The 24675-nt window shown below is 44.6% G+C and overlaps 2 protein-coding genes across 2 annotated transcripts; one reads left to right on the forward strand and one right to left on the reverse strand.

The window, feature by feature from the left end:
- Window positions 1–18512: 18512 nt before the first annotated feature.
- LOC132017145 (histone H2A type 1-A) lies at window positions 18513–18908 on the reverse strand. The gene has a single exon (XM_059398950.1). It carries the CDS (start codon window positions 18906–18908, stop codon window positions 18513–18515), a length of 396 nt encoding a protein of 131 aa, XP_059254933.1.
- Window positions 18909–19225: 317 nt separating this feature from the next.
- Window positions 19226–19613, forward strand: LOC132017146 (histone H2B type 1-A). The gene has a single exon (XM_059398951.1). It carries the CDS (start codon window positions 19226–19228, stop codon window positions 19607–19609), a length of 384 nt encoding a protein of 127 aa, XP_059254934.1. The 3' UTR covers window positions 19610–19613.
- The last annotated feature ends 5062 nt before the right edge of the window (window positions 19614–24675 follow it).

Here is a 24675-nt window from a genome sequence, read left to right on the forward strand (position 1 = left end):
TGCTCAAGGTCTCCCAGCTGGTAGGTGACAGAGCAGGAGACAAATTCATTTGTGAAACAGGGATAACCTTGACCTCTTAAAGTATATTAGCCAGAATACTTTTGGGTTGTAAGACCAAAACCAGACTCAAACTAGCTTCCACAAAACCAATCTTGCACACAGAACTGTAAGTCATAAAGGTAGATCCTGGGCGGTGGGTAGGAGCTCAAGAAATGCCAGCATCTCTCTCCCTCTCTCTCTCTTCCATTTCTCCATCAGAAACTTTCTACCATGCAAAGAAGATGACTCTTGGCCGTTTCAGATTCACATCTTCACAACTAATCAACTGTGGTGCCAACATTTTCTGGAGCTCCCACAGAAAAGTGTCAGGGAATATTTCTGATTGGCCCAGCTTGGATTCCATACCTCTCTCTGAACAAAGCACAGGGCCTTTCAACTGGCAAGGTCCAGATCAAGGGTGGATTTGAGAGCCTCCAATCCTTGCATGGTCCTACTCTGTTGCGCTGTCTTGGGATCCTCCCTTTCTACTTCCATAAGGAGGCAGCTCTCCTTCATCTCTCAAAACTTAGCAACTATTTTCTCCCAGACACAGAGACAAAATTGTACTCCCCTAGGTGTCCAACTGCCAACAGTAGAAGAACCAAGTAAGAATGTTGCACGTATGCTGGGGGAGCAGGAAGGTGGTCTGTGTGGAAATCCTGGCTGGGCACACACTCTTTGTGTTTTCTTTATAAATCTGTGCCATTCTGAGTCAGCACTGATTACCATGTGCACAATGAGCACTCGGCAGGCAGGCGTTAATGCTACTAATGATACCGCTTTGCAGCGTGATTATCTGGGAACCATCCTCAGCGTCTGCACCAGGAAGGCAGCCTTGCGTGACCCTGCGTGAAGCCAGTGGTGGAAAAGGCAGCATGTGTTCCGTCAAGACGGGCTGTCAGAGAGGGCAGCCTGCAATTAGATCAGACGTGCTGTCACCAGGGGGGCTGGTGCGCTCCTGCTCACGTGCTCTAGGGCTGGCAATGACCTTTAACAGCTGTAGATTCTCAATATAACAACCCTTGAGTGCAGAGCAGATAAATGCACGCAGGCCCCTTCATCTTTACATCTCTGCTTGGATCAACATCTCCCGGGCTTACAAAGGTCACTGTGGCGATCCCAGGCTGTCCCCCCTGTGATCTCTCCTATTTGGGAATCCCTGGGGTCAACTCAACTCAGACCATTCCCTTTCGCCAATCTCTTGACCATTGTCTTGATAGTTTCCTTTTCACTGTTTTTTTGGGAGAGAAGAAAACAAAAGTCCCGACACCTCCCTCCCCTAACCAAAATGAGATTATATCCATCAACTGTTCCTGACAAAGAAATGGTGTCCCCCAACAAATGTTTTGTCTTAATAGGACCCACAGAATGGTCTTCCAGACAGAGGATCGCTCCTAATCTCTGAAGAGCAGGTAATGTACCGGGGACTGTGACTGGGCTGTTTAATATATTCCAATGACCCTCTCCCTCCCCATTCCCCGACCTGCCCGCCAGCAAGCCAAAGAGCTTGCTTCCAGGGAAGCCTGACCTTTGATTAATGGCATGCTCGGGTTCACAGAAATGTTAAGTGGCTCCCTATCGGCCATGACTTTTATCTCCAGGAAATTTACAACCCCTTATAAGATCATATTTGTAGTACTTGGGATATGCAAAGTTATAATCAAGTGCTTCCTAATATGAGTGCTCTGTTCCAGGCCACACTGGCCGGGAGCCTTCCTGGCTTTTGTCTGTGCTACCCTCATTCCCCACCCACCCTTCTACACATCAGGACTCTTTTGATCTTCAAGCACAGCCCCTCTTGCAGGGGGAAGTCCTAGACTATCCTGGTGGAAGTGGTTGCTTCCCCTCAGGAAGTGAGACAAAGGGTCTATCAGAGAAAGAGCATTAGGCTGACAGAAAGGTTGGACCCAAATCCTAGCTTTGCTAGGAATTCACTCAGTTTTCCAGAAGTGTTGTAAGAAAGTACCATAAATTAGGGGTGTGTAAATAGCAGAGATGTGTTGTCTGACAGTCCTAGAGGCTAGAAGTGTGAAATCAAGATGTCTGCCGGGTTGGTTCCTTCTGAGGGCTATAAGGGAAAATCTGTTCCATGCCTCTCCCTGAGCTTCTGGGGTTTGCTAGCTGGTGTCTCTTGGCTGGGAGCAGCATCACCCCCATCCTTGCCTTCATTGTCTGTCTTCGTGTCCAAATTTTTCTTTTTTATATGCACACCCGCCATGTTGAATTAGGGGCCCACTCCACTCCAGTGTGACCTCACCTTAACTAATTCCACTTGCAGTGACCTTGTTTCCAAATAAGGTCACATTATGAGAAACTGGGGGTTAGGACTTCAACATAGGAATTTGGGGAAGATACAATTCAACCCATAACAGGGGCCTTGGCCAAATCCTTCTCAGTACCCTCACCTGTAAAACAGAGGTAGGACAGAAATAACTGCTCACAGAGTTTCCGGAAGGATCAGAGCATGTGATTACCCAGCACTGTGGATGCATATGTTGGATTTCCTCTGTTACCATTTCTTCCTAAGCTTCTTACAACTGCATATGAGTGGAAGCAGAGAGCACGGAAAGGAGGAGAACAGACAAGACACAAACATAACCGATGGCTCCTCCCTGGGGAAATGGGGACACCAAGATGGCTTCCTTCAGTCAGGCACCTATCAAGGCAAGGGCACAAGACTGTAGGCAAAGAACTTACAGAGGAGCCCAGGGCCTGAGGACCCAGCAGAGAGAGAAAGCCCTTGCTTGGCAAGCAAGAAGAGCAGACACATCCCCAGATGAGGAAAGATCAGCTTCGGTAAATTCGTGCCCAGAATTTTACAGTTAAAAAAACTGAAAGAAGTTATTTTAGTCTCAGCACATATATATAATTTTATCACTAAAACACTTATTTTTGTTCGGAATTACATATGGTTTAAGGAATGAAGGTTCTCTCATTACCTTTTCGGGGCTTAGTGCCTCCAAAGACCTTATAAGAGCTCTTAGAGAGCTTGGCACAAAAATATGTAATTATATTAAAAGAAAAAATGATCCTGAAGAAGAAGAGAGGGAAGAAAGATTTCTTAAATAAATAAATAAATGTGAAGGTACAGGGAACGCTGAAGAATTCATGCCTAAAAAGGATCTTACAAAAGGTAGTAGGAAATCGGTTTTATGAAGACACAAAAGTATATTAAAACAAAATAAGCCCCCAATGAGATGAGACTGGAAAATCCCATTCTGTGTTTTTCTGAGTTCTTATGGAGGAAGAGGTGGCGCTCAGATCGAAGAAGAGGGAGCTAAGGGGCAAAGCAATGAGTGGATGGAATTGCCAGTAGGAGGCAGAGGGGGGAACTTCCCATCTCCTGGCATTCCTTTATCCTTCTACCCAAGGAAAATGGTTTGCAGATCCAAAGAACCAAGATAACTATCATTAAGAGAAAAATGAAACCCAAGAGGTAGATGACCCAGATGCACCTCCTGGCTGGTTCCCATCTTGTGCTCTCTCTTCTTCGTGACGCTCCATTTCTTCCTCCCCGCCCCATTCTGACATCTCAGAAGAATGCTCTGGACTGCTTTCTGCCCTTCCTCAGTTTCCATGGATTCCTCAGCCCATTGTAAGTGGTCTTCTATGCCCAATACTCTTCTGTAAGAAACAGTCTAAGGTCAACAATATCTGACAGACCCACAGGTACCTTTTAGCCCTTGTCCCATTGGGCACACTGCCGCATCCACCCAACTATGCTCATCACTACCTATTCCTGAAACTCTATGCTTTTGATTCTTGGTTCTCCTCTTAGCTCTCATTATTCTTCACTTGCCCCTTAAAGTTTGGTCTTAGTAGGGTCCATGCTTTGCCCACTGGCTTTCCTGGTGATCTCATCCACTGTCATGGACATATGGTTGGTCTCCTGCCTCCATTCCATTTCAGATTATTAGTCTGCAGCCACTGTGGCAAGTCAATCCTCCCGACAAGGATCAAATGTCCCAACCTTAGCTCCATAAGAAGAGGTATTTCATGAAAAGAAAGCAAACTAACTTCTCGGGAGGAAGAAAAATTCTCACTTCTAGGGATCTATCCTAGGGATCCTAGGGATCTAGGATAGATCCCTAGAAAGCATGACAGATGTCTGTAAAAAAAGGTGTTTACTATCAGATTATTGATAAGAGGGCAAACCTCCTCTAAACCTTGACTATAGCTGTGTGAGACCCAGGTCAGACTTCTGAATCTATGCAACTGTGAGATGGTAAATTCATGTAGTCTAAACCACTCAGTTTATGTAACTTATTAGGATTTTACACCAAATCTCTTTTAAAGACATATGATTACCTGAGAAGCTTCTACATTTCCTCTCTGAGTAGCAACCTTCGCTGACTGGCCTGCTGTAGGAATAACAGGCCAGATTCAAGGGCCCGCTTTCCCCAAGGGCTCCATCTGTCCTCCCCACCTGCACACAGGAGCCCCAACGTGCCCCAACCGACATACAAGAAGCTCCCAAGAAGCTTCCTTGACCCCAGCCATGACACTCGATTTTCCATTGTGCACAATTTCTTTCAGAAACTGCATGGAAACCCACCCATAAAGTTAGCCACAGTGGGGCTTCCTCACTGTGTTACTCCAAGTTTCCAGTAACTTTCTTATCTAAAGGGAGACGCATAACTACACATTTTATGCCTCTATTTCAGATACATGGTGTGGGCATCTGTTCTCTGTGTAGACAAATGTGGGCCCCAAAGTAGCCTGTCGCGAAACTGAGAAGTGTGTGGAGAGCTGAGCTCCTGAGCAGACTGAAGACGGAGCCCAGGTAGGAGAGGAGGCAGGATGTGGGCTCCTGGGCACAAAGCCTCCTTTCGGATGCTTTTCCACGTTTGCATCTTAAACGACGGGCATAAAGTGCTGACCACAGAGCTTCGCACACCCACTGACCAATAGCGTGAATCTACCTGCCTCCAGCTGGTCCCTTGAAACTGACCAAGTAACTGATCAATTCTGAGCTAGGTGGCAGGACACAGGCATAGCCTGACCAGCAAAGGAGAGGGGAGCACAACTGACATCTTGTAAAATACACAGAAGCTCATGGGGGGGGGGGGGTTCTTCCTTCCACACTCTCAGTGTACAGAGGGTGGAGATGTTGAGACCTTCCCCATTGCCCAGGCAGAAGAAGGCAGCCCCAGGACTCAAACCCACACTGGACTCAAGGGCTTTTTCTCATTTCCACGGGCCACAAACACCCGCAGACATTACTAACTGTTCTGTGGGGGGGGGGCGCAGAGTCACCCCTGGTTGAGAACCACGGCACTAGATGAAGAAAAGCACTAACTGATTGGATGGTTTCTTGATGTGATCTAGGATTTGGGCCCCTCAGAGGTAGGTGTTAGTGTACAAGGGAGAAGGAGGAACAGAAAGATTAGGGAACTGGTTCAAGTTGGATGTATCTGGTGGGTCTGTTTCCCACCATCACGGAGCCAGAAACAGCCGTTGGAAAAAGACTGAACAACCATCTGTGGGTGTCCTACAATTGTTCATGTAATCACCATTCTTACTCCATACCGTTCCCAGTTCACAGAAAGGTTGGGGTCTGAGTATTTTCAGCGCTGATTTCTATTTTTCTCGCCAGAAATATTAACTGCAGTATTCAGATTTTACTGTATGCTTTCAAAAGGCCATTTCAGAGACATGTTAAAAATTGGATCTATTTTCCCCTGGAATGTCTGCTGGGCTCCCTCTGGTGTCAGCTAAGATTATATTTGGTTTTAAAAGAACTCATGTGTGACCACAGCTCACACTAATGAGGAATATGTTCTCCCTCAAGGGTTGTTTCAAAAGTCCAACTGGCTCTTATTGATGACCTTGTAAAGTCGCTTTTTTTTTTTTAAGATTTTATTTATTTATTTGACAGAGATCACAAGTAGGCAGAGAGGCAGGCAGAGAGAGAGAGAGGAAGAGAAACAGGTTTCCCGCTGAGCAGAGAGCCCGATGCAGGGTTCAATCCCAGAACCCTGGGATCATAACCTGAGCTGAAGGCAGAGGCTTTAACCCACTGAGCCACCCAGGCACCCCATAAAGTTGTTTTATTAAGATTTTGCAAATATTCTAGGAAGGGTCTACCATAACTTAAGTTTTAGAAGGTTAGAAAACAACAAATCTGAATTTCTTGTTTAATTTTTGCAAGGACCCACAGTGACATTTCACAAGATGGGACAAACTGACAAGACAAACATACACCCGTCAATGCTTCTGTCTGTATCTTTCTGTATACAGGAAGGAATGGAAATGTCCAGTCTCACTCTGATGAAAAGAAATGCAAAATAAAATAACCTGGTAGGGCTTCACCTTACCAACGAAGCAAATCTTTCTTTATGCAACACCAAATTTTGTGAGTGTAAAGTAAAACAGGTATACTCTTGTGCTTTTCTGGTGGCTTTTTCACACAGCCATCTGGAGAAATAATTGAACGATACACAGAAAAAGCCAACATAATCTTGCATACTCTTTGACCCACTCATCCTATATCTAGGAATGGTTTAAGCAAATGCTTCAGGAGGAGGAAAAAGCATGTGGATGTTCATTATAGCACTGACTGTAATAGTAAAATGTTGGAAGCGGCCTAAGTAACCAACAATGGAAGAATGGTATGTTTAAGTAAATTATGGTAAATTATCCATCCCAGTATAACAGTGGTTAAGGTGGGCTTTTGAGTCAGAATGTCTGGGTTGAAATACTGGCTCCAAGGCTAGCTCTGTGATCTTAAAGACTGAATCTCTTTTTCTGTGCAATGAGTATAATAATAGTACCCACCTATAGTATTATTTGGGAAAGTAAAAGATACCAAATACATAAAACACTGAGTGTGTGATGCATAGTAAATGCTCAATAAATGTCTTTTTCTTTTTTTCAAGATTTCATTTATTTATTTGAGAGAGACAGAATGCACACAAATCAGGGGTAAGGCAAAGGGAGGGAAAGAAGCAGACTCCCCACTGAGCAGGGAGCCCGAGGTGGAGCTCAATCCCAGGACCCTGGGATCAAGACCTGAGCTGGCAGATGCTTAACCGACTGAGCCAGCCAGGCGCCCCTCAGTAAACATCTTTTGATGGACCATTATGTACCTAGTGAAAATAAGAATTAGGAAAAATCTTATAATTTTTTAAAAATCACAATATTGAAATAGAAGCTATTCTGTATTAATGAAGGCTAATAGAAAACATACAAAAATAAAAATAAGTTTGTCAAAATGTTGAAGTCATGGATGCCTTTTCCCCCTCAATTTTCTATGTTGCTATTATTTTTATCATTAAAATACTAGTAGTGGTCACCTGTGGGGCTCATTCTGTTGAGCATCTGACTGTAGCTTTTGGCTCAGGTCATGAGCTCAGGGTCCTGGGATTGAGCCCCAGGTCGGGCTCTGTGCTCAGCAGGGAGTCTGCTTGAGGATTCTCTCTCCCTTTGCCGCTCCCCCACTCACCCACACACATTCTCTCTCTCACATGGATGTATACATCTTTAAAGGATTAAAAAAAAATTAAAAAAATACTAAATTGTAAGCAGCTGGAACCCAGAACAAAAATCTATTTATAAATGCACTCAAGCAGCCATTAATTGGTCTTTTATGTTTCAGGCGCTGGTAAAAAATTAAGACATCATAAAAAAAATCTATAGTTCAGTAAAAGACATAAAAATTAACAACTTCTACTGGAGCATATTAAATGCTATAATTGAGATTCATTCAGGGATCAACAAGGTCACCGAAGAGGAACATCTACTGACCCTATGATGGAGATGGTCATGGAAAGCCTCACAAATGATGTAATGCATGAGAATAATCTTGAAAGATTTGTAAAATCTAATTAAATGAGGAGAGGAAGGAAGAATATTCCAGGGAGGAAATATAATTAGAAAGACAAAAGTGAATTAAAGCAAAACGGATCCAAGGAACTGAAGTATATGAATCAAGCCACAACATGGGAGAGTGTTGTAAGCCCAGTGGTGTAGGCAGGGGCTACATTTCACAGCTGAGCTGAACAATCTGTACTTTGCCCTGAAAGCCAGGGGGAGCCGTTGACAGACACTGTTGGAGGAGGTGACTGAGAAGAAATGACTGCAGGTTGGCCCTTAAACTGGCCCCGGGCAATTGGCAGCACCCTACCCACTACCCCGTCCTTAGAATGTATATCCCACCCACTGTTCCCATAGTAGGAGTCCCTTCGAGGGCAGAGATAGCCTTGAGAGAGTACCGTGTTGAGACCATCTGAACCATACACAAGACTGAACCCAGGCATGGCCTCTACAGAAACTCTTAAGATTCTGGTGGGCGTGTGTGGAGATCCATTCCTCTTGCTGGCGCCCAAGACAACCTTGTATGCAAGTTTCTCTGCTTATTAAAGCTGCCACCTACCGAGCTGGAGTGGCTGACCTCTGCCTTCTGTGTCTCCTTACCCTCTGAGCACAAGGGCCGATTTTGATTCTCACTCAGGGAACTCCCAGAGTTGTAAGCCAACAATTGGCGAGCCAACCAGGGAGACCAAAGAAATGGGTCTTAGGAAAGAGGCATCAGAGGGGGAAATCCCAGGATGGCCCTGTGGAGAGGGATGGCCCATAGGTCAGACGCCTGGGGACTGCTGCATGAGTACAGGGACACCCTGAAAACGCCAGCTGGCCCAGTGCATTTGGTGGAGGAAGTGTGCACAGCATATGGTGGCCAAGAAGGGAAAGCAGGGCTGCCACAGTGGGCTGGCCTGTTCTGTGGGCAGTTTGAAGGCCACCAACACCCAACTACAGACTGTAGCTCAACTTGGAAAGTTGGGAGAGCTGAGGTTAGAGAAGGCTGTGCAGGGGTCCCCTACTCTTCTAGCTTCGGGGCCTGGCAGGCACAGTGGGAGAGCAGGATAGTATCAGAGGCCTTGACATGCCCTTGTACAAAATGAGGAGGTTAGAAGCTGCTGCAGATAAGGGTCAGATCACTTGTGAAGAGCCTGGTTGGGATGGTAAAAGGTGGAACCCCTGGGAAGGTGAGGAGAGCAAAGAGGAGGGGGTGTGGTGATTGATGGCGTGCCCTTGAACCCCAACACAAAGGGAAAGAAAAGCACAGCAAGAGCCTCCAGTTCAGGAAACAATCATTCCCGTGGAGAACAAAGGCAAGAAGGAAATACAGACAAAATTCAATGTCCTTATAGCAGCCCAACAACAAATTCTTGAAGGGGGCAGAGTAGAACATTCCTCCAGGAAACGTCCAACTGTCTTCATGTTAATGCCCGTGGGGCTAGAGGTGAAAACCACCTTAGCTTGACAATTGCGAGGCCTCCAGGACCCTGGGAGTCTTCTTTCTTGCACATGAATGTTCTTATGGAAATGTCCCTCTTTTTTTACCTCTCCCAACTCCAAAGATACAAATCAGTCACCCTGAGGCTCCCAGGCCCCTTCTTTCTACCCAGGGGTCCTGTCCCCATGCTACAATAAAAAAATACCTTTTTGTACCAAAAATCTCAAGAATTCTTTCTTGGCCATCTGCTCTGAACCCCAATATTTCCACATCAGCCATGATGAGAAAATATCCTTGCAATGAGGTTTTTTTTTTTTTAAAGTAGTCTCTATGCCGAACACTCCGTACCCAACTAGATTTCAGTACAAGAATGAGATCAAAAATCGCAAGCTCTATGGACTAAGCCAGCCAGGTGCCCCCTCCCCCGCCTCTTTTCCCACTGAGCTTACTGACAGCTGCCAAATTCCAGCAGAAGGCCTGGCAAACACAGTTGCTGTGGCTATGGAATATGGGGGCCATAACATTTCTCTGACCAGGCTGGAGGCAGAGATGGTGAGCAAGGTCACCACACACCTTGCCCTCTGGCTACAAGGGGCTCAGGGGGTCAAAGTACTCACTCCCAAACAGATTGAATTATTCTAGTGTACAAGGAGGTTTGGCTCAATGCTGGGCATGCGGGAAACTGGAACTCTATAGAGGAAGAGCAGCAAATTCTCAGGGAGGTGGTAATGCCACAGGCCATCTAGGCCCTCATCTTTGAAGGGTGTGATGTGGCCACACTCACCGCAAAGAATGAAAACCAAGATTCTCCATTCTGCCCCTGGCACCTGGTACAGATATCAGTAGATATCTGCGCGGAGCCCAGTTGTGGGACAAGACACGTATGAGGCTGGGCAATCCATTGTTAATCTGGGGGACATGGGCAGATCCTGGGAACAGGTATGTGATATAGAGAAGACATTAGGGTTTGAAGCTGATGGCTAAGAAAGAATTCTTGGGACATCTTTGGTGCAAAAAGGTGATTTTATTAAAGCACAAGGATAGGACCCAGTGGGCAAAAGAGCTGTACCAGGGTCACAAGGAGTGACCCATTATATACTTTCAAGTTGGGAGGGGATTAAGGATAGTGTGAGTCACTAAAGAATTTTGGAAGCAAGGTTTCCAGGACCTGCACGGGGTTAGCCCCTGTTGGGAAATGTTACTCATTACTGTTTAATAAAACCTGAGTCATGAGACCTTTCAGATGTATTTCGGTGGGCCATACGCTTGGGGATGAATGCTAACATGTATCCTGAGAGGTAGAGATAAAGGAAATGTCTAAAGGAATTTTTTAAAAAATTATTTATTTATTTATTTGAAAGAGGGAATGGGGAAGGGAAGGGGCAGAGGGAGAAGGAGACTCCCTGTTCAGCAGGGAGCCCCATGTGGGGCTCAATCCCAGGACTCTGGGACCATGACCGGAGCCAAAGGCAGATGCTTAAGTGCCTGAGCCACCCCTCTAAAGGAATTTTTATCTGTTAAAGTAGGCTTATGGGATCCTGGGGAGGGGGTGCTGGGGTAGGGTTGGAGGTGGGCTAGGATTGTCTTTCGCTCCTAGCAAAGTATTGACACTGAGGCAGTTGTGTCCCTAGAGGAAGGTCACTCTGCCTGTTTCTAGGACTCCGCAATGGGCTGTAGGTAGTAAGGAAATAGAATAATTTTTCTTCTGCCGTTGTTTCTCACATCAGTACGGACTATGGGAAAGACTGGAGACCGAGAAGGAACTTGAGAAGCCAATAGGCTCCTCCAATTAGCTATAAAGGTAAAGAAAAATACCCAGGAAGTAACTGTAGTTTTGTTACAAAACCTGGACTGGATCCTGATGGAAGAACCAAGCGGCCCTCGGAGGCGCTGGAGGATCCGAGGTTTGTTTAACACTTGTGGGCTCAGAGGAGACGGTTCTCCTAAGGTCTGGGCCCTGAGCACAAGCAGGGAGGGGGATTTACACCCTTCTACTTCTGCACACTTGGTACTTTTGGTGCACGTGGGAAATGGGGTAGAAAGAAGAACCCAGAAGGGCTTTGAGACGGGCTAGAATTCCCTTGCTGGTTTGGTCGGCCAGCTTATGAGACAGATAGAGACCCTCTCTCCCCAACCAACCCCGGGGCCGCAGCCCCTTCCTGCCCTGCTAAGGCTAAGGCGGAGGAAAAGACCAGAGGGCTGTCCTGTTTAAGAAAAGGAAAAGAAACCGTCCCCAGGGTGATTTAGCACACTCTGCAGGGATTATACTGCCACAGGAAGGGGCCATTCGGCCTTGAGAGACCTCAAAAATGTCCCATTACCATCCCCCCTCACCCATAAACATAAAAACTCACCCCTAACCCTGTCGGGTGCTCATCCTTTGGGAAAGGATCCCGCCGAGGCCGCCAGCGATAATAAAGCTAAGTTCTCCCTGATTTCCGTGGGTCGCTTGAGTTTCCTTGGTCACTTCAGATTTTCCGCAACACTTAGATTACAGTTTTTCCCTTAACAGTTTGACCTCATGACTGCCAGACCTCACCTGAAAAGATGGTCTTGCAACCTACTACTGTATTGGTCAGCCTTCAGGAACCCTTAAAACCTGAGTAGTAGTTCAGCCCTGTTCTGTCTGTCCCCGCCACCCCTAGTGCCCTGCCTGGTCCAACAGAGGCCTTATGGACACAGTCCTCTTCAGGGTGAATGGTTCCTGTGCCCTGGGTTTAGGACGCAGGTCAAACTCATCTCCAGAGGGGGCCCATAGGGGGTGATCAGAGTTCCCAGGTTGAACTCACTATTCACTGGTCCCCAGAAATAAACAAAGGGAGACTGCTTTGGTGGATACTGGAGCTGAATGTACTCTAATCCTCAGAAACCCTCAGAAGTTTGGCCTCTCAGTGCCATTGAAGGGCAGACAGTTGTGCTCAGGAGGGTCCTTTGGACACAGAAAATTGGAGGCTCCCCCCCACCATGAGAATACCAGGTTTTTAACTCTCCAATACCAGAGAACACATAGAGGATTGATAACGTACGAGGTCAAACATAAAACCTCTATCTTTGAACTCTCCCTCTCGGTTAGGAACCAGTGTGCAGGGGAAATGCTGACTAGGAACCCATAAGCAGGGCACCCTCATGAATAATGTTAACTGTTCAACAATATAAATTGCCTGGGGGGGGGGTAGGAGACACTACCTGAGAACAGTGTTGAGTAGCTCTATTGTACTCCCTGCCCACAGTACTGTCAACAGCCCAGTGCAGCCAGTAAAAGAGCCAAATGGGGGAGTACTAAGAATTGAACAAGGTAGTGTCCCATCCCCTCATCCAGGCTGCTGTGCCCAACATGGCCACCATCTTAGGTACCTTGGCCATGATCCTAGCAGTGTGCTGTGATGTGCTGAACTTGGCAAATACTTTTTTCACTATACCCCTGGGCAGAGTCATTAGCCAAAGTCCCTCTTTATGTAGAAGGGGCAACCTGAGCCATTCAGGTGCTTCTTCAAGGTCAAGCTGGAGTTCAGCATTTCCAAAAGGACTTTCATATGCTAAAGAAGACTCACAGGATCCTGGCGGCCTAGGGGTTGTCAAGCTAGAGCTGTTTTTCCCTCCAGCAAAGCATTAACTTGAAGACAGTTGGGAGTTTCCTGGAGGAATGTCAAACTCTGCCTAACTCAAGTATTTGTCAATGGGCTACAAGAGGTAAAGACATTGAATTTTATCTTCATTTCCTTCTTGCCTCTGTCCTCCTCAGCAGTGGGAAGGTAGCCAGAGACGTGTCCCTGTTTTCCCTCCCCACAAATAGGCCCATTACATTGGTGACAAATGTAAACACTTACTTCTTGACAGGCCACCCTGAGGGCTTTGCTGGAACATCAGCAAGGGAGAGGATGGGCACAGAACTCCCAGAAAACTCAAGTCCCAGGCACCACCGTGAAGTTTCTGGGAGTCAAAAGAGTAAGGGAACAACGTGTGTTGGAGAGGATGTGGAGAAAGGGGAATCCTCTCACACTGTTGGTGGGAATGCAAGTTGGTGCAACCACTTTGGAGAACAGTGTGGAGATTCCTCAAGAAATTAAAAATAGAGCTTCCCTATTACCCTGCAAAGATATAGATGTAGTGAAAAGAAAGGCTGTCTGTACCCCAGTGTTTCTAGCAGCAATGGCCACAGTCACCAAACTGTGGAAAGAACCAAGATGCCCTTCAGCGAATGAATGGATAAGGAAGATGTGGTCCATATACACTATATACACTATGCCTCCATCAGAAAGGATGAATACCCAATTTTTGTATCAACGTGGATGGGACTGGAAGAGATGATGCTGAGTGAAATAAGTCAAGCAGAGAGAGTCAGTTATCATATGATTTCACTTATTTATGGAGCATAACAAATAACACGGAGGACTTGGGGAGATGGAGAGGAGAAGGGAGTTGAGGGAAATTGGAAGGGGAGGTGAACCATGAGAGATTATGGACTCTGAAAAACAACCTGAGGGTTTTGAAGGGGGTGGGGGGAAGGTTTGGGGAGCCAGGTGGTGGGTATTAAGGAGGGCACGTATTGCATGGAGCACTGGGTGTGGTGCAAAAGCAATGAATACTGTTACGCTGAAAAGAAATAAAAAATAAAAGAGTAAGGGACTGTGCACATTGTACCAGAAGCTGGGATTAAGAGCCAAACCTATCCAACCCCTAAGAATGTGAAAGGGGCACAAGCTTTGATAGGGATTTGGGGGTTTGGGAGGACTTTTATTGTCCAGTTGGCACACTGCCTCTGTCCCTTATGCCACTTGGTTTAAAGGGGGGGCACAGACGGGAGTGGTGATGAGAGCAGCAAGCCGCCCTTGAGAAGACCAAGCTACTAGTGAGCTGGGTAAAGCTCTGGGCATCTCCCAAGCAGGCTTACTGCTTGCATTAGTTGTTTTTCTGACTCCAGAAGGTATGGGCCAGTCACTGGGGCAGAGACAACAGGAGAGAGAAACCTTAGGATTTTGTTTCCAACTCTGAAAGGACATAGGACAAAAAGCCACCAAACACGAAATGATGCCTCACCTCACTATTTAAAAAAAAAACAGAAATTCACTCAGGCTAATTCTAACAACAAAGTGTCACCTGCACTTGCTCAGGTGGCACACTGGAACCACTCTGGACCACAGGACAGGGTTATTTCAAACAGATAAAGAGAAGCAGTTACACCACCACATCAGGAAAAACTGGACAGTAGACAGTCCTCCCAACACAATGATGTGTCCACCCAGATGCACTCTTTGCCGAGATCGCTGTCCTCCCTCTAATGTTGCTGGGCAGCAAGCGGACATCTAACTCAACCTGGGCCTGCTCCATTCCTCTGGGAATCTGGACCTCGGGTAAGGAAGCTGGACTCTCCAAGAGGCTGAGGCTGAAACCTACAAAAACAAGCGGGCGCCACCGGCCCTCTTCAAACTGCTTATGAACCTAGGTTCCGGGGGACAATCTTCTGCTTTTTGAGTGGTCGATGCAACTAGGAGGACGATCCAATCAGAGTTGACCTGAAGTATCTCATTTACATTCACGTGCATCTTGATTTTTTGTCTCCTCAAAAATTGAGTTTACCCAAAACCTCCTCTGAATATGCGATGTATTAGTAAGTCCCGTGGCTTCACAACTCGTTGCTGTCTTTTCCTCAAGACTGGGGGGCTGTGTCTCTTATTTCCAAGTCTTTCTCTAAGTTTTCTCTCAGGTCCAAGGAAGGCTCCAGGAAGTCATCATGGCAGAAGAAGAATGGCAGGAAATGGCAGAGATGTTACTGACAGCCCTATTACACTAACTATAGAGTAGGTCTTGAAGATGGTTCACTCCCAAACTGGCATCTCTACAGAAGCCCTGTGAATGAATGAATGTTCATGATTTTACAGCACCTCCCCATGAGTCTACTCACCTGGCTCTTTACAGTGGGCTCTTGGCTATCATGTATAGGGAATTCCAGACGGTTCCTGCACTCTCATGCCTGGGGAGCTGGCCAGGCACACAGTGTGTAGGGCACTATTTCCTATCACCAAGTATACCGGCCACAAATGAGTTTTTTTAAATTTTTTTCACAGAGAGAAAGCTCAGGTGGGACACAGAGGGGAGGGGCAGAGGGAGAGAGCGAATCTTTTTTTTTTTTTTTTTTAAAGATTTTATTTATTTATTTGACAGAGAGAAATCACAAGTAGATGGAGAAGCAGGCAGAGAGAGAGAGGGAAGCAGGCTCCCCGCTGAGCAGAGAGCCCGATGCGGGACTCGATCCCAGGACCCTGAGATCATGACCTGAGCTGAAGGCAGCGGCTTAACCCACTGAGCCACCCAGGCGCCCCGAGAGAGCGAATCTTAAGCAGGCTCCACGCCCAACACAAAGCCCGATGAGAGTCTCGATCTCACCACCTGGGGATCATGACCTAAGTCAAAGTCAAGAGTCAGGTGTCCCTCAAACGAATTTTTTAGGAGGACATGAGCATCCAAACCCTGGAGACTCCTTTCAGAGCCAATTACACTGGCATGTTAAGAGCTGTATTTCAGGTGTTTGATTTTGGATTTAGAACTTTTCCCTGTTTTTTTTTTTTTTTTATTTAGTAAATTTGAGTTTATTGTTCTGTTCTTTTCAGTAAGTTTTCTAACAGAGTAATTTTTTTAAAAAAAGATTTTAATCTAAAAAAAAAAGGGGCGCCTGGGTGGCTCAGTGGGTAAAGCCACTGCCTTCGGCTCGGGTCATGATCTCAGGGCTCTCTGCTCAGCGGGGAGCCTGCTTCCTCCTCTATCTCTCTCTGCCTGCCTCTCTGCCTACTGGTGATCTCTCTGTGTCAAATAAACAAATAAATAATCTTAAAAAAAAAAAGATTTTATTTATTTATTTATTTGACAGACAGAGATCTCAAGTAGGTGGAGAGGCAGGCAGAAAGAGAGGGAGAGGAGGAAGCAGGCTCCCCGCTAATCAGAGAGCCCAACTCGGGTGTGGATCCCAGGACTCTGGGATCATGATCTGAGCAGAAGGCAGAGGCTTTAACCCATTGAGCCACCCAGGCACCCCTAACTTAGAGTAATTTTAGATTTATAGAAAAGTTGTCAAGATAAGAGTCCCTGCTACTCCTCACCCAATTTCTCCTACTGTCAATATTTGTGCATTTCTTACAAGCAAGGAGCAAACACTGGTAAATCACAGTGACTTGAACTCTAAACTTTGTTTGGATTTCAATAGATTTTACCTAATTTGTTTTTCCCCTGTTCTAGGATGTAACCCAAAATACATGACATTTAGTGGCCATGTTTACTTAGCCACCTCTGGGCTATGACAGTTTGTCAGAATTTCCTTGCTTTTCATGACTTTCATAATTTTGAGGGTTTATAGTCAAGTATTTTATAAAATGTTCCTCAACTTGGATTTGTCTGATATTTTCCTCACGGTTTGATTGGAATTATGGGGTTCCTGGGAGGAAGACCAAAGATGTGAAATGCCCTTCTCAACATACCAATTTAAAGGCACATTTTTGACACGGCTCATCACTGATGCTGTGCACTGATCACCTGGCTGATACTGTTTGCTAGATTTCTCTACTCTAAAGTCATTTTCTTTCTCCCCCGCCTTTCTGTACTCTGTGCTTTGGCAAGGCTGAGGTCTCGAACGCTACCTGCTTGATATAAGTGTATCTATTGAAATTATTTAGAATTTTTCGGTTTAGAATTTTTGCATATCCCTCATTTAGACATTTATACCATTATTCTTCCTTGATTTTAAAATTTCACATTAAAAATTTAATTGCTATGTTCTAGACATTATCTAATTTTGTTCAATATATCTGTACAATTTTCAGTCTTCAAAATTTTCCCTTCCTTTTGTGCCTTCCCCAATTGCATGCCTTAATTGGTATTTATGTCCTTTAATTCAAGAGATGGTTAAAACTCTTTCATAACCCAATCTCCCCTAATTGACATATGTATTTTATGCTCATCTTTTAACTTCTTATAGAACTTTATACCTTTCTTATAACTGCTCACTTACATATCCTATGTGTAGATCTCAAGTGTCTGGAACCGCTTTTTTTTTTTTTTTTTTTGAAAACCAGTGAGATTCTTTTTCTTTTAGATAGACTACTGAATATTTTGTAGTTATGCATTTGATAGTCTAACTAACTAAATGTTCATTTGTTTTCCAATTTTTCTTGGTGTTCACAGTACAAACAAATCAACTGAAACTATTTTGTACTCAAAATTTTTGAAAAGCTTGGCCAAGATTTCTTAATAATTTCAAATAATTATGATAGACATTTTAAAAAAGATTTTATTTATTTGATAAACAGGGAGAGAGGGAAAACAAGCAGGGGGAATGGGAGAGGGAGAAGCAGGCTCTCCACCTAGCAGGGATCCCCATGGGGGGTGGGGGTGGGGGCTGGATCACGGGACCCTGGGATCAAGATCTAGCAGAAGGCAGATGCTTAATGACTGAGACAGCCAGGCGCCCCCTCCTGTTTGTTCTTATCCAATCATCACTTAACTATAGTCCTTAATTCAATTTTAGCATTAATGTTGCCTGTCTACAGGTGCCTGGGTGGCTCAATGTGTTGAGCGCGGGCCTCAATTTCGGCTCAGGTCATGTTCTCAGGGTCTGGAGATTAAGCCCAAGTGGGGCTCAAGCTGAGTGTGGAGCTTGCTTGCTTGGGATTCCTGCTGTCCCACTGCCCCTCCCCCATGCTTTCTCACATGCAAGTTCTCTAAAAAGTAAGTCAAAGTCACCTGTTTACATTAGCTCAGAAACTAAGTGGTGGTTGCAAAGATAAGAGTAATTATAGTTCCTTCTCCCAATGACTCTAGTATGGTGACTGAACTTTTCTGTCTGGGGTGCCTGGGTGGTGGCTCAGTCAGGCAGACTCTTGATTTCTGCTCAGGTCATGATTAGGGTCCTGAGATTAAAGTCTCCAGGGGGATCTACACGGAGCATGGAAACTGCTTCAGATTTTGTCTCCTCAAAAAAATCTTCCTTGCTAACCAACCACTTACAGGAAGGCTTGTTGATCCTTAACTTTAAAACTCAGAAGAACCCGTTAGCAGAACCAAAGGTCTAGTATGCGGGGATTTTTTACCAGGATTTATGGCACATGTATATACGTGTATATAGACAACTCACACACATGGCAGTTTATGCACAGCCTTCACTGATCATTTGAGTGGCTCTGAAAAGAGCCTTTGTTTTTTCTTCACCAAATGTTCAGGTCACTCACTAGGATTCATGACTTGTTAACTATTTGCTCTGGACTTTGTGGTGGTGGCTCTCGGTCTTCTTGGGCAGCAGCACGGCCTGGATGTTGGGCAGGACACCGCCCTGCGCGATGGTGACGCGGCCCAGAAGCTTGTTGAGCTCCTCGTCATTGCGGATGGCCAGCTGCAGGTGGCGCGGGATGATGCGCGTCTTCTTGTTGTCCCGAGACGCATTACCCGCCAACTCTAGAATCTCTGCAGTGAGGTATTCCAGCACGGCCGCCAGGTACACGGGTGCACCAGCCCCAGTGCGCTCTGCATAGTTGCCCTTTGGGAGCAGACGGTGGATTCGGCCCACTGGGAACTGGAGGCCTGCTCTAGATGACCTGGATTTGGCCTTAGCGCGAGCTTTGCCACCCTGCTTCCCGCGTCCAGACATAACTGAGTGCACCACAGCAAACCAACCGCTAGACACCCTACTGGGCCTATTTATAGTCTGACAGTAGGTTGTGATTTGCTGTCTGATTGGCTGACGGCTATCTAGCCAATCAGAAAGCCTCGCCAGAATCACCTCATTTACATTCACGCCACTGCCTACTAACCAATCAGACAGTGTCTGCTCAACGCGTCACTTCAGAGCTGTGCCTATAAATACTGCTCTCGCCAGCCTCCAGTGATCTTTGCTTACTTGGTGCGTACTGGAGCCGTTAGAGCTGTAACTGGAGAGCTGTAACGCTGTAGAGCTGTACACTCATCATGCCAGAGCTGACTTCAAAGGGCACGACCATTTCCAAGAAGGGCTTCAAAAAAGCTGTAACTAAAACTCAGAAGAAAGAAGGAAAGAAGCGCAAGAGATGCCGCAAAGAGAGCTATTCCATTTACATCTATAAGGTGCTGAAGCAGGTGCACCCTGACACCGGCATCTCTTCGAAAGCCATGAGCATCATGAATTCCTTTGTAACGGACATCTTCGAGCGCATCGCGGGCGAGGCGTCCCGCCTGGCGCACTACAACAAGCGCTCGACCATCACGTCCAGGGAGATCCAGACGGCCGTGCGCCTGCTGCTGCCCGGGGAGCTGGCCAAGCACGCCGTGTCCGAGGGCACCAAGGCCGTCACCAAGTACACCAGCTCCAAGTGAACTAGCCCAAGTAAGCGTCCTCACCTAAATAACCCAAAGGCTCTTTTCAGAGCCACTTAAATTTCCTGGAGAAGGGCTGTGGGCTCTCTGCTGACCGGGCACAGTCCCTATATCCTGGCAAGCTGAGAATTAAAAAAATTTTAGGAAACTGGTGAAAGTAAGTGCTAGTTCTACTTGGAACAGTGACTTGTTCAGCCAATTGAGGACCAAATAGTGCTGTAAAAAGAAAAACCTGCAACTGAAGTTGCCCGAGTACGGTCCCCAGTGGTGCCAAGATTCACATTACATGCTAGGGCTACTGGTATTTTCCATGGGAGCCCTGAGCATCTCAATAGAAGAAATTCTGTAATGCAAGTTCTGAGAAGCAGACTGGGATGTTGGAGACAGGCTCACAGTCTGCAGGGCAGAAGGAGAGGGCCAAGGACTGCCAGAAATGGGGCTGGTTCCCAAGACCCTGATATCATGACTTGAGCTGAAGGCAGATGCTTTAACTGAGCCACTCAGGTGGCCCTGTAGCAGGCCTTTGTCCAAAAATCTTCCCCAGTAGAAGCCAAGGGCCTGAAGCTGTGGAGAGCCCTTGAGACCCTAGGGTATTCTGGAGAATATTAATGATATTTTGCTTCCTGTTTATTGCTGTGCATGAAATAATTGGTCCTACAGACTACTCTAGATGCCCTGAAGTTGCAGAGTTTGAGGTGCTATCTCTTAGTTCAAGGTGTTCTATGTTAGATGTTCACAGAGGGCATGTTGACACTGAATGTGTAAATGTCAGTGTATGAGGTTTTCAGATTGGAACTCACTAACTTGGCTAGTCACAATCAGCTGGTAAATAGTAACTTTAACTGAATCATTTTTACATTGGTTTTCTACACCTATGATCACTTGTTCTGTCGTAGGATTGATCATTAAATGGTGTCTGTGTCCTGGGGCACCTGGGTGGCTCAGTGGGTTGAGCCTCTGCCTTCGGCTCAGGTCATGATCCCAGGGTCCTGGGATCGAGCCCTGCATCAGGCTCTCTGCTCGGCGGGGGGCCTGCTTCTCCCTCTCTCTGCCTACTTGTGATCTCTCTCTGTCAAATAAATAAATAAAATCTTAAGAAAAAAAATGGTGTCTGGGTCCTGCATCACTGCATCATCTGGACTCTTCTCAGAGAAGCAGACCAAGTACTAAAATCCATACGTGATTGAATTCAATGACCTTAAAAGGAAGGGATCAATTACTTCCAGCAGACCTGTGATTTAGCTGGAATCCTCAACTTGACTTAATTTAAAGCACTTTTTTAAATGATTTAGAAGTGTATACATGTTTTATTCTCAATAAATAAACTTTAGTGCCACCCAACAGTGCCAAGCCTGACACAGCTTTTACCTCAGATTATGTTTTGGTTGCAAAGAGCCGGAAGTACCAAATGAATGAGCTGATAGAATATGTAATGTCACTAATCAGGATGTCCAAAGGTAAAGAAATTGCAAGAGTGGGATAACCGAAGTCCCGGTTCCATCGCCATGATAGCCTCAGCAATTCTCCACACCCTGACTTCACCGTCATGCTGGCTACAGACCCAAGTGTTCATGCAGACAGGGTGAAGTAAAAGCAGGAAGAAATAGTCTATTTCACTGGGTCTCTGACTGAGAGCAAGAAAAGCCTTCCCTGAGCATTTCCTTGTCACTTTTCCTTTTTTTTTTTTTTTTTTCTGAGAGAGAGAGAGAGAGAGAAGTACAGAGGGGGAGGGAGAGAGAATCTCAAGCTGACTCCCAGCTCAGCAGGGAAACAACATGGTTCTCCCAACCCTGGGATCATGTCCTGAGCTGAAGTCAAAAGTCAGATGCTTAACTTACTGAGCCACCCAGACACCCCACCTTCTCTCTTTTCTAAACCTGATTCTAGTCCCAAATACTGCTTGAGCCATTCACCTACAGGGAATGGGACCATGTGTCTGGTATGGGCAAATCAATTTCCTTCATATAAATTTGTCATATTTTTTATTAAGTATAATTCTAGATATTTTCATTCTTCTCTTATTATAAATGGTGTATTTCCCTATTCAAATCTTCTATCATTTAATTGTTCTATGTGAAGGTATTGTTCTATGAAGGTATTGACTTGTGCATCATTTTTATATCCTATTATACTTTACTTAATTGACTTAAATTCTTGTTGGCTTTCTGGTAAATTCTGTTGGGTTTTACACTTTGGTGATAATATCTGAAAATAAACATTTTACTGCCTCCTTTTAATTAGCTTGCTTCTAATTTCTTTCTTCTGTCTTATTTCAATGGCTCACAGACTTCATAAAGATGTTAAATAGAAATGAAGAGAGTAGGCATTCCATTTTTTTCCTTCACTTTGCCGGAGAACCTTTTGCACTATTCTTCATTAGATATATTTCATCATAATGAGAAATAATTCTTCTTTGTCTACTTTACTGAGAACTCTAAGTTAAGAATGGATATTGAGTTTTAGAAAATGCTTTTTCAGCATCACTGGGGATGCTTCTTTAGACATATTATGATGAGTTATTTTAATAAACTCCCTAATACTGAGCTATCCTTGCATTTCTGCATAAAACCCCGCTTGGGCATCATGTTGTTCACTTAATTCCAGTTGCCAATATATCATCTACAATTTATGCTTCAATATTATAAATTAGATAATCTCTATTTTCCTTTTTTGTGTGTAATAGTGTTCAGCTTTTGGTATAAATTTTTATTCAGTTCATAAAAATAATATGGAAGATAATGCTTTTTTTTTTCTTTAAAGATTTTTTTGAGACAGAGAACGTGTGGGCACATGTGCACGGACACATACGAGTGGGGGTTAGGGGGAAGGGGAGAAGGAGAGAGAGAATCCCAAACTCCCACTGAATGTGGCACTCAATCCTACAACCCTGAGATCATGACCTGAACCAAAACCAAGAGTCCGATGCTCAATGGACTGAGCCACCCAGGTACCCCTAGAAAATAACTGTCTTTTTAATACTCTGAAACTGAATACACTGGAATTCTGTTTTCTTGAAAATTCTGGTAAAATTCCCTTTTCAAAACAATGGGTACTTGGTGTCTCTTTTACAGTTGACAGTTCTTTGACCATTTTCCCTATTCTTTTATGAACCTATTCTGCTTAGATTTGCTAATAATTTGTAATAAGTTTTGGTAAAATATATTTTACAAGAAAACCATTTAAAGATATCCTCTTAGGGACAAGCAAATTGGTCTCTAATGATTTTCTCTCCACCGTGCATGTAACTACAAGTCCTTTATTATCCCTAATTTTCTGTTTGTGTTTTCTCATTTTTTTACAAACCCCATCAGTTAGTGGCTAGTCTTTCATTTTTAAAATGTATTCATTTATTATTTCTTTACCTTTATATTTATTATTTTACTGTAATGAAAAATTTAAAAACAGTTTGGCCATTTCTCTTTCTCCTAAGTACTTTTCCCAGGTTTTTCATTATTTAACCTTTTGCCTTCCACCGACTCACTTTATTTTTATTTTTCCTAGCTTCTTTAGTGGGGTGCTTACTTCACAGAGAAAATTTTCACACTGCACAGTTTTGATATAAATGAATTTCAGTTATGACAGTTCAGTTAAATAACACCAGTTGTCCAACAACACAGTATGAATTTCAGTAGTGAGTAGATGCATAAATTACAAACTTCAGCATTGGATCTTTAGTTCATATAAGTCACTGCACAGAAAACAAATGTACATTGTTTTCTATCATGTGACCTATCATGTCACTTATTTTATTTATATATATATTTTTAAAGATTTTATTTATTTGTCAGAGAGAGAGAGAGCACAAGCAGAGGGAGTGGCAGGCAGAGGAAGAAGCAGGCTCCCCCCGAGCAAGGAGCCCGCTGCAGGACTCTGTCCCAGGACCCCAGGACCATGACCGAGCCAAAGGCAGACGCTTAACCAACTGAGTCACCCACATGTCCCATATCACTTCTTTTAAAATGTGTTGGTTTCTGGACACTGCATACATTACTCAGTTTATGTACAAATAGGAAATGTGTACTTTTAGTTGCCACTTTGTCTCCCAGTGATAAATGTACATGACAAGAACTGCTCATCAAAAGAGGGATTTGGCCATCAAGATGAAAGTATAAGAAAAAAAAGAAAAATAATTATCCTGGAAGTGGAATTCAAACTGAATATAAAAGGAGTTCTAGAAGAAACAGCTGGCAGTGAGACTGCTGGCGCTATCCAGAGACTAGCTACATGACCAGAGGAACTCGGGGAAGGTGAACTCACGGACATAAGTCGGAATATGTTTGTGTTGAAAAGGATGAAGATGTTCCAGAGAAAGTAGCTCTGGCAAAACACTTCATAGTACAGGAATTCTCAAAGATATTTCACAACACTGAAAATACAAAGAATAAAATGGTGGAAGCTGACATGAATTTAGAAAGAGCATGACCCTTCACCAAGGTGTAGAAAAGAAGCTCGGTGTACCCTAAGTTATATGATGACGAGAAGGCAAGCATGTCCAACTATTTTCGCGAAGCTTTTAAAAAAGGAATGACACTTGGGCGCCTGGGTGGCTCAGTGGGTCAAGCCACTGCCTTCGGCTCAGGTCATGATCTCAGGGTCCTGGGATCGAGTCCCGCATTGGGCTCTCTGCTCAGCAGGGAGCCTGCTTCCTCCTCTCTCTCTCTCTCTGCCTGCCTCTCTGCCTACTTGTGATTTCTCTCTGTCAAATAAATAAATAAAATCTTAAAAAAAAAAAAGGAATGACACTTTAATTCTTTAATGGTTTTAATATTTTAAAGCACAATGTCCTAAATATTTTTTTAATTTCCCTCTATAATCATAGCAGTCAGTTAAGGGAATTTTTAAATATCTGGATAAAAATGTAGAAATTATTTAGTAATCATGATTTTTCCCACTGATTATTGAGATTGCTTTGCATCATCATTTTAAGATTTTATACTACCTGAAGAACTGCCTGTATTTATGCGTTCTGATTAATGTAAGCAGTTACACTACCTTTTGTTCCTCTAAGTCATGCTCCCCCCCATTCCCACATATTCACAAATATTCTGAATTCTCACTGATATGTA

The sequence above is a fragment of the Mustela nigripes genome, chromosome 5 (assembly GCF_022355385.1).
Source record: "Mustela nigripes isolate SB6536 chromosome 5, MUSNIG.SB6536, whole genome shotgun sequence".
In the NCBI taxonomy this organism is placed as follows: domain Eukaryota; kingdom Metazoa; phylum Chordata; class Mammalia; order Carnivora; family Mustelidae; genus Mustela; species Mustela nigripes.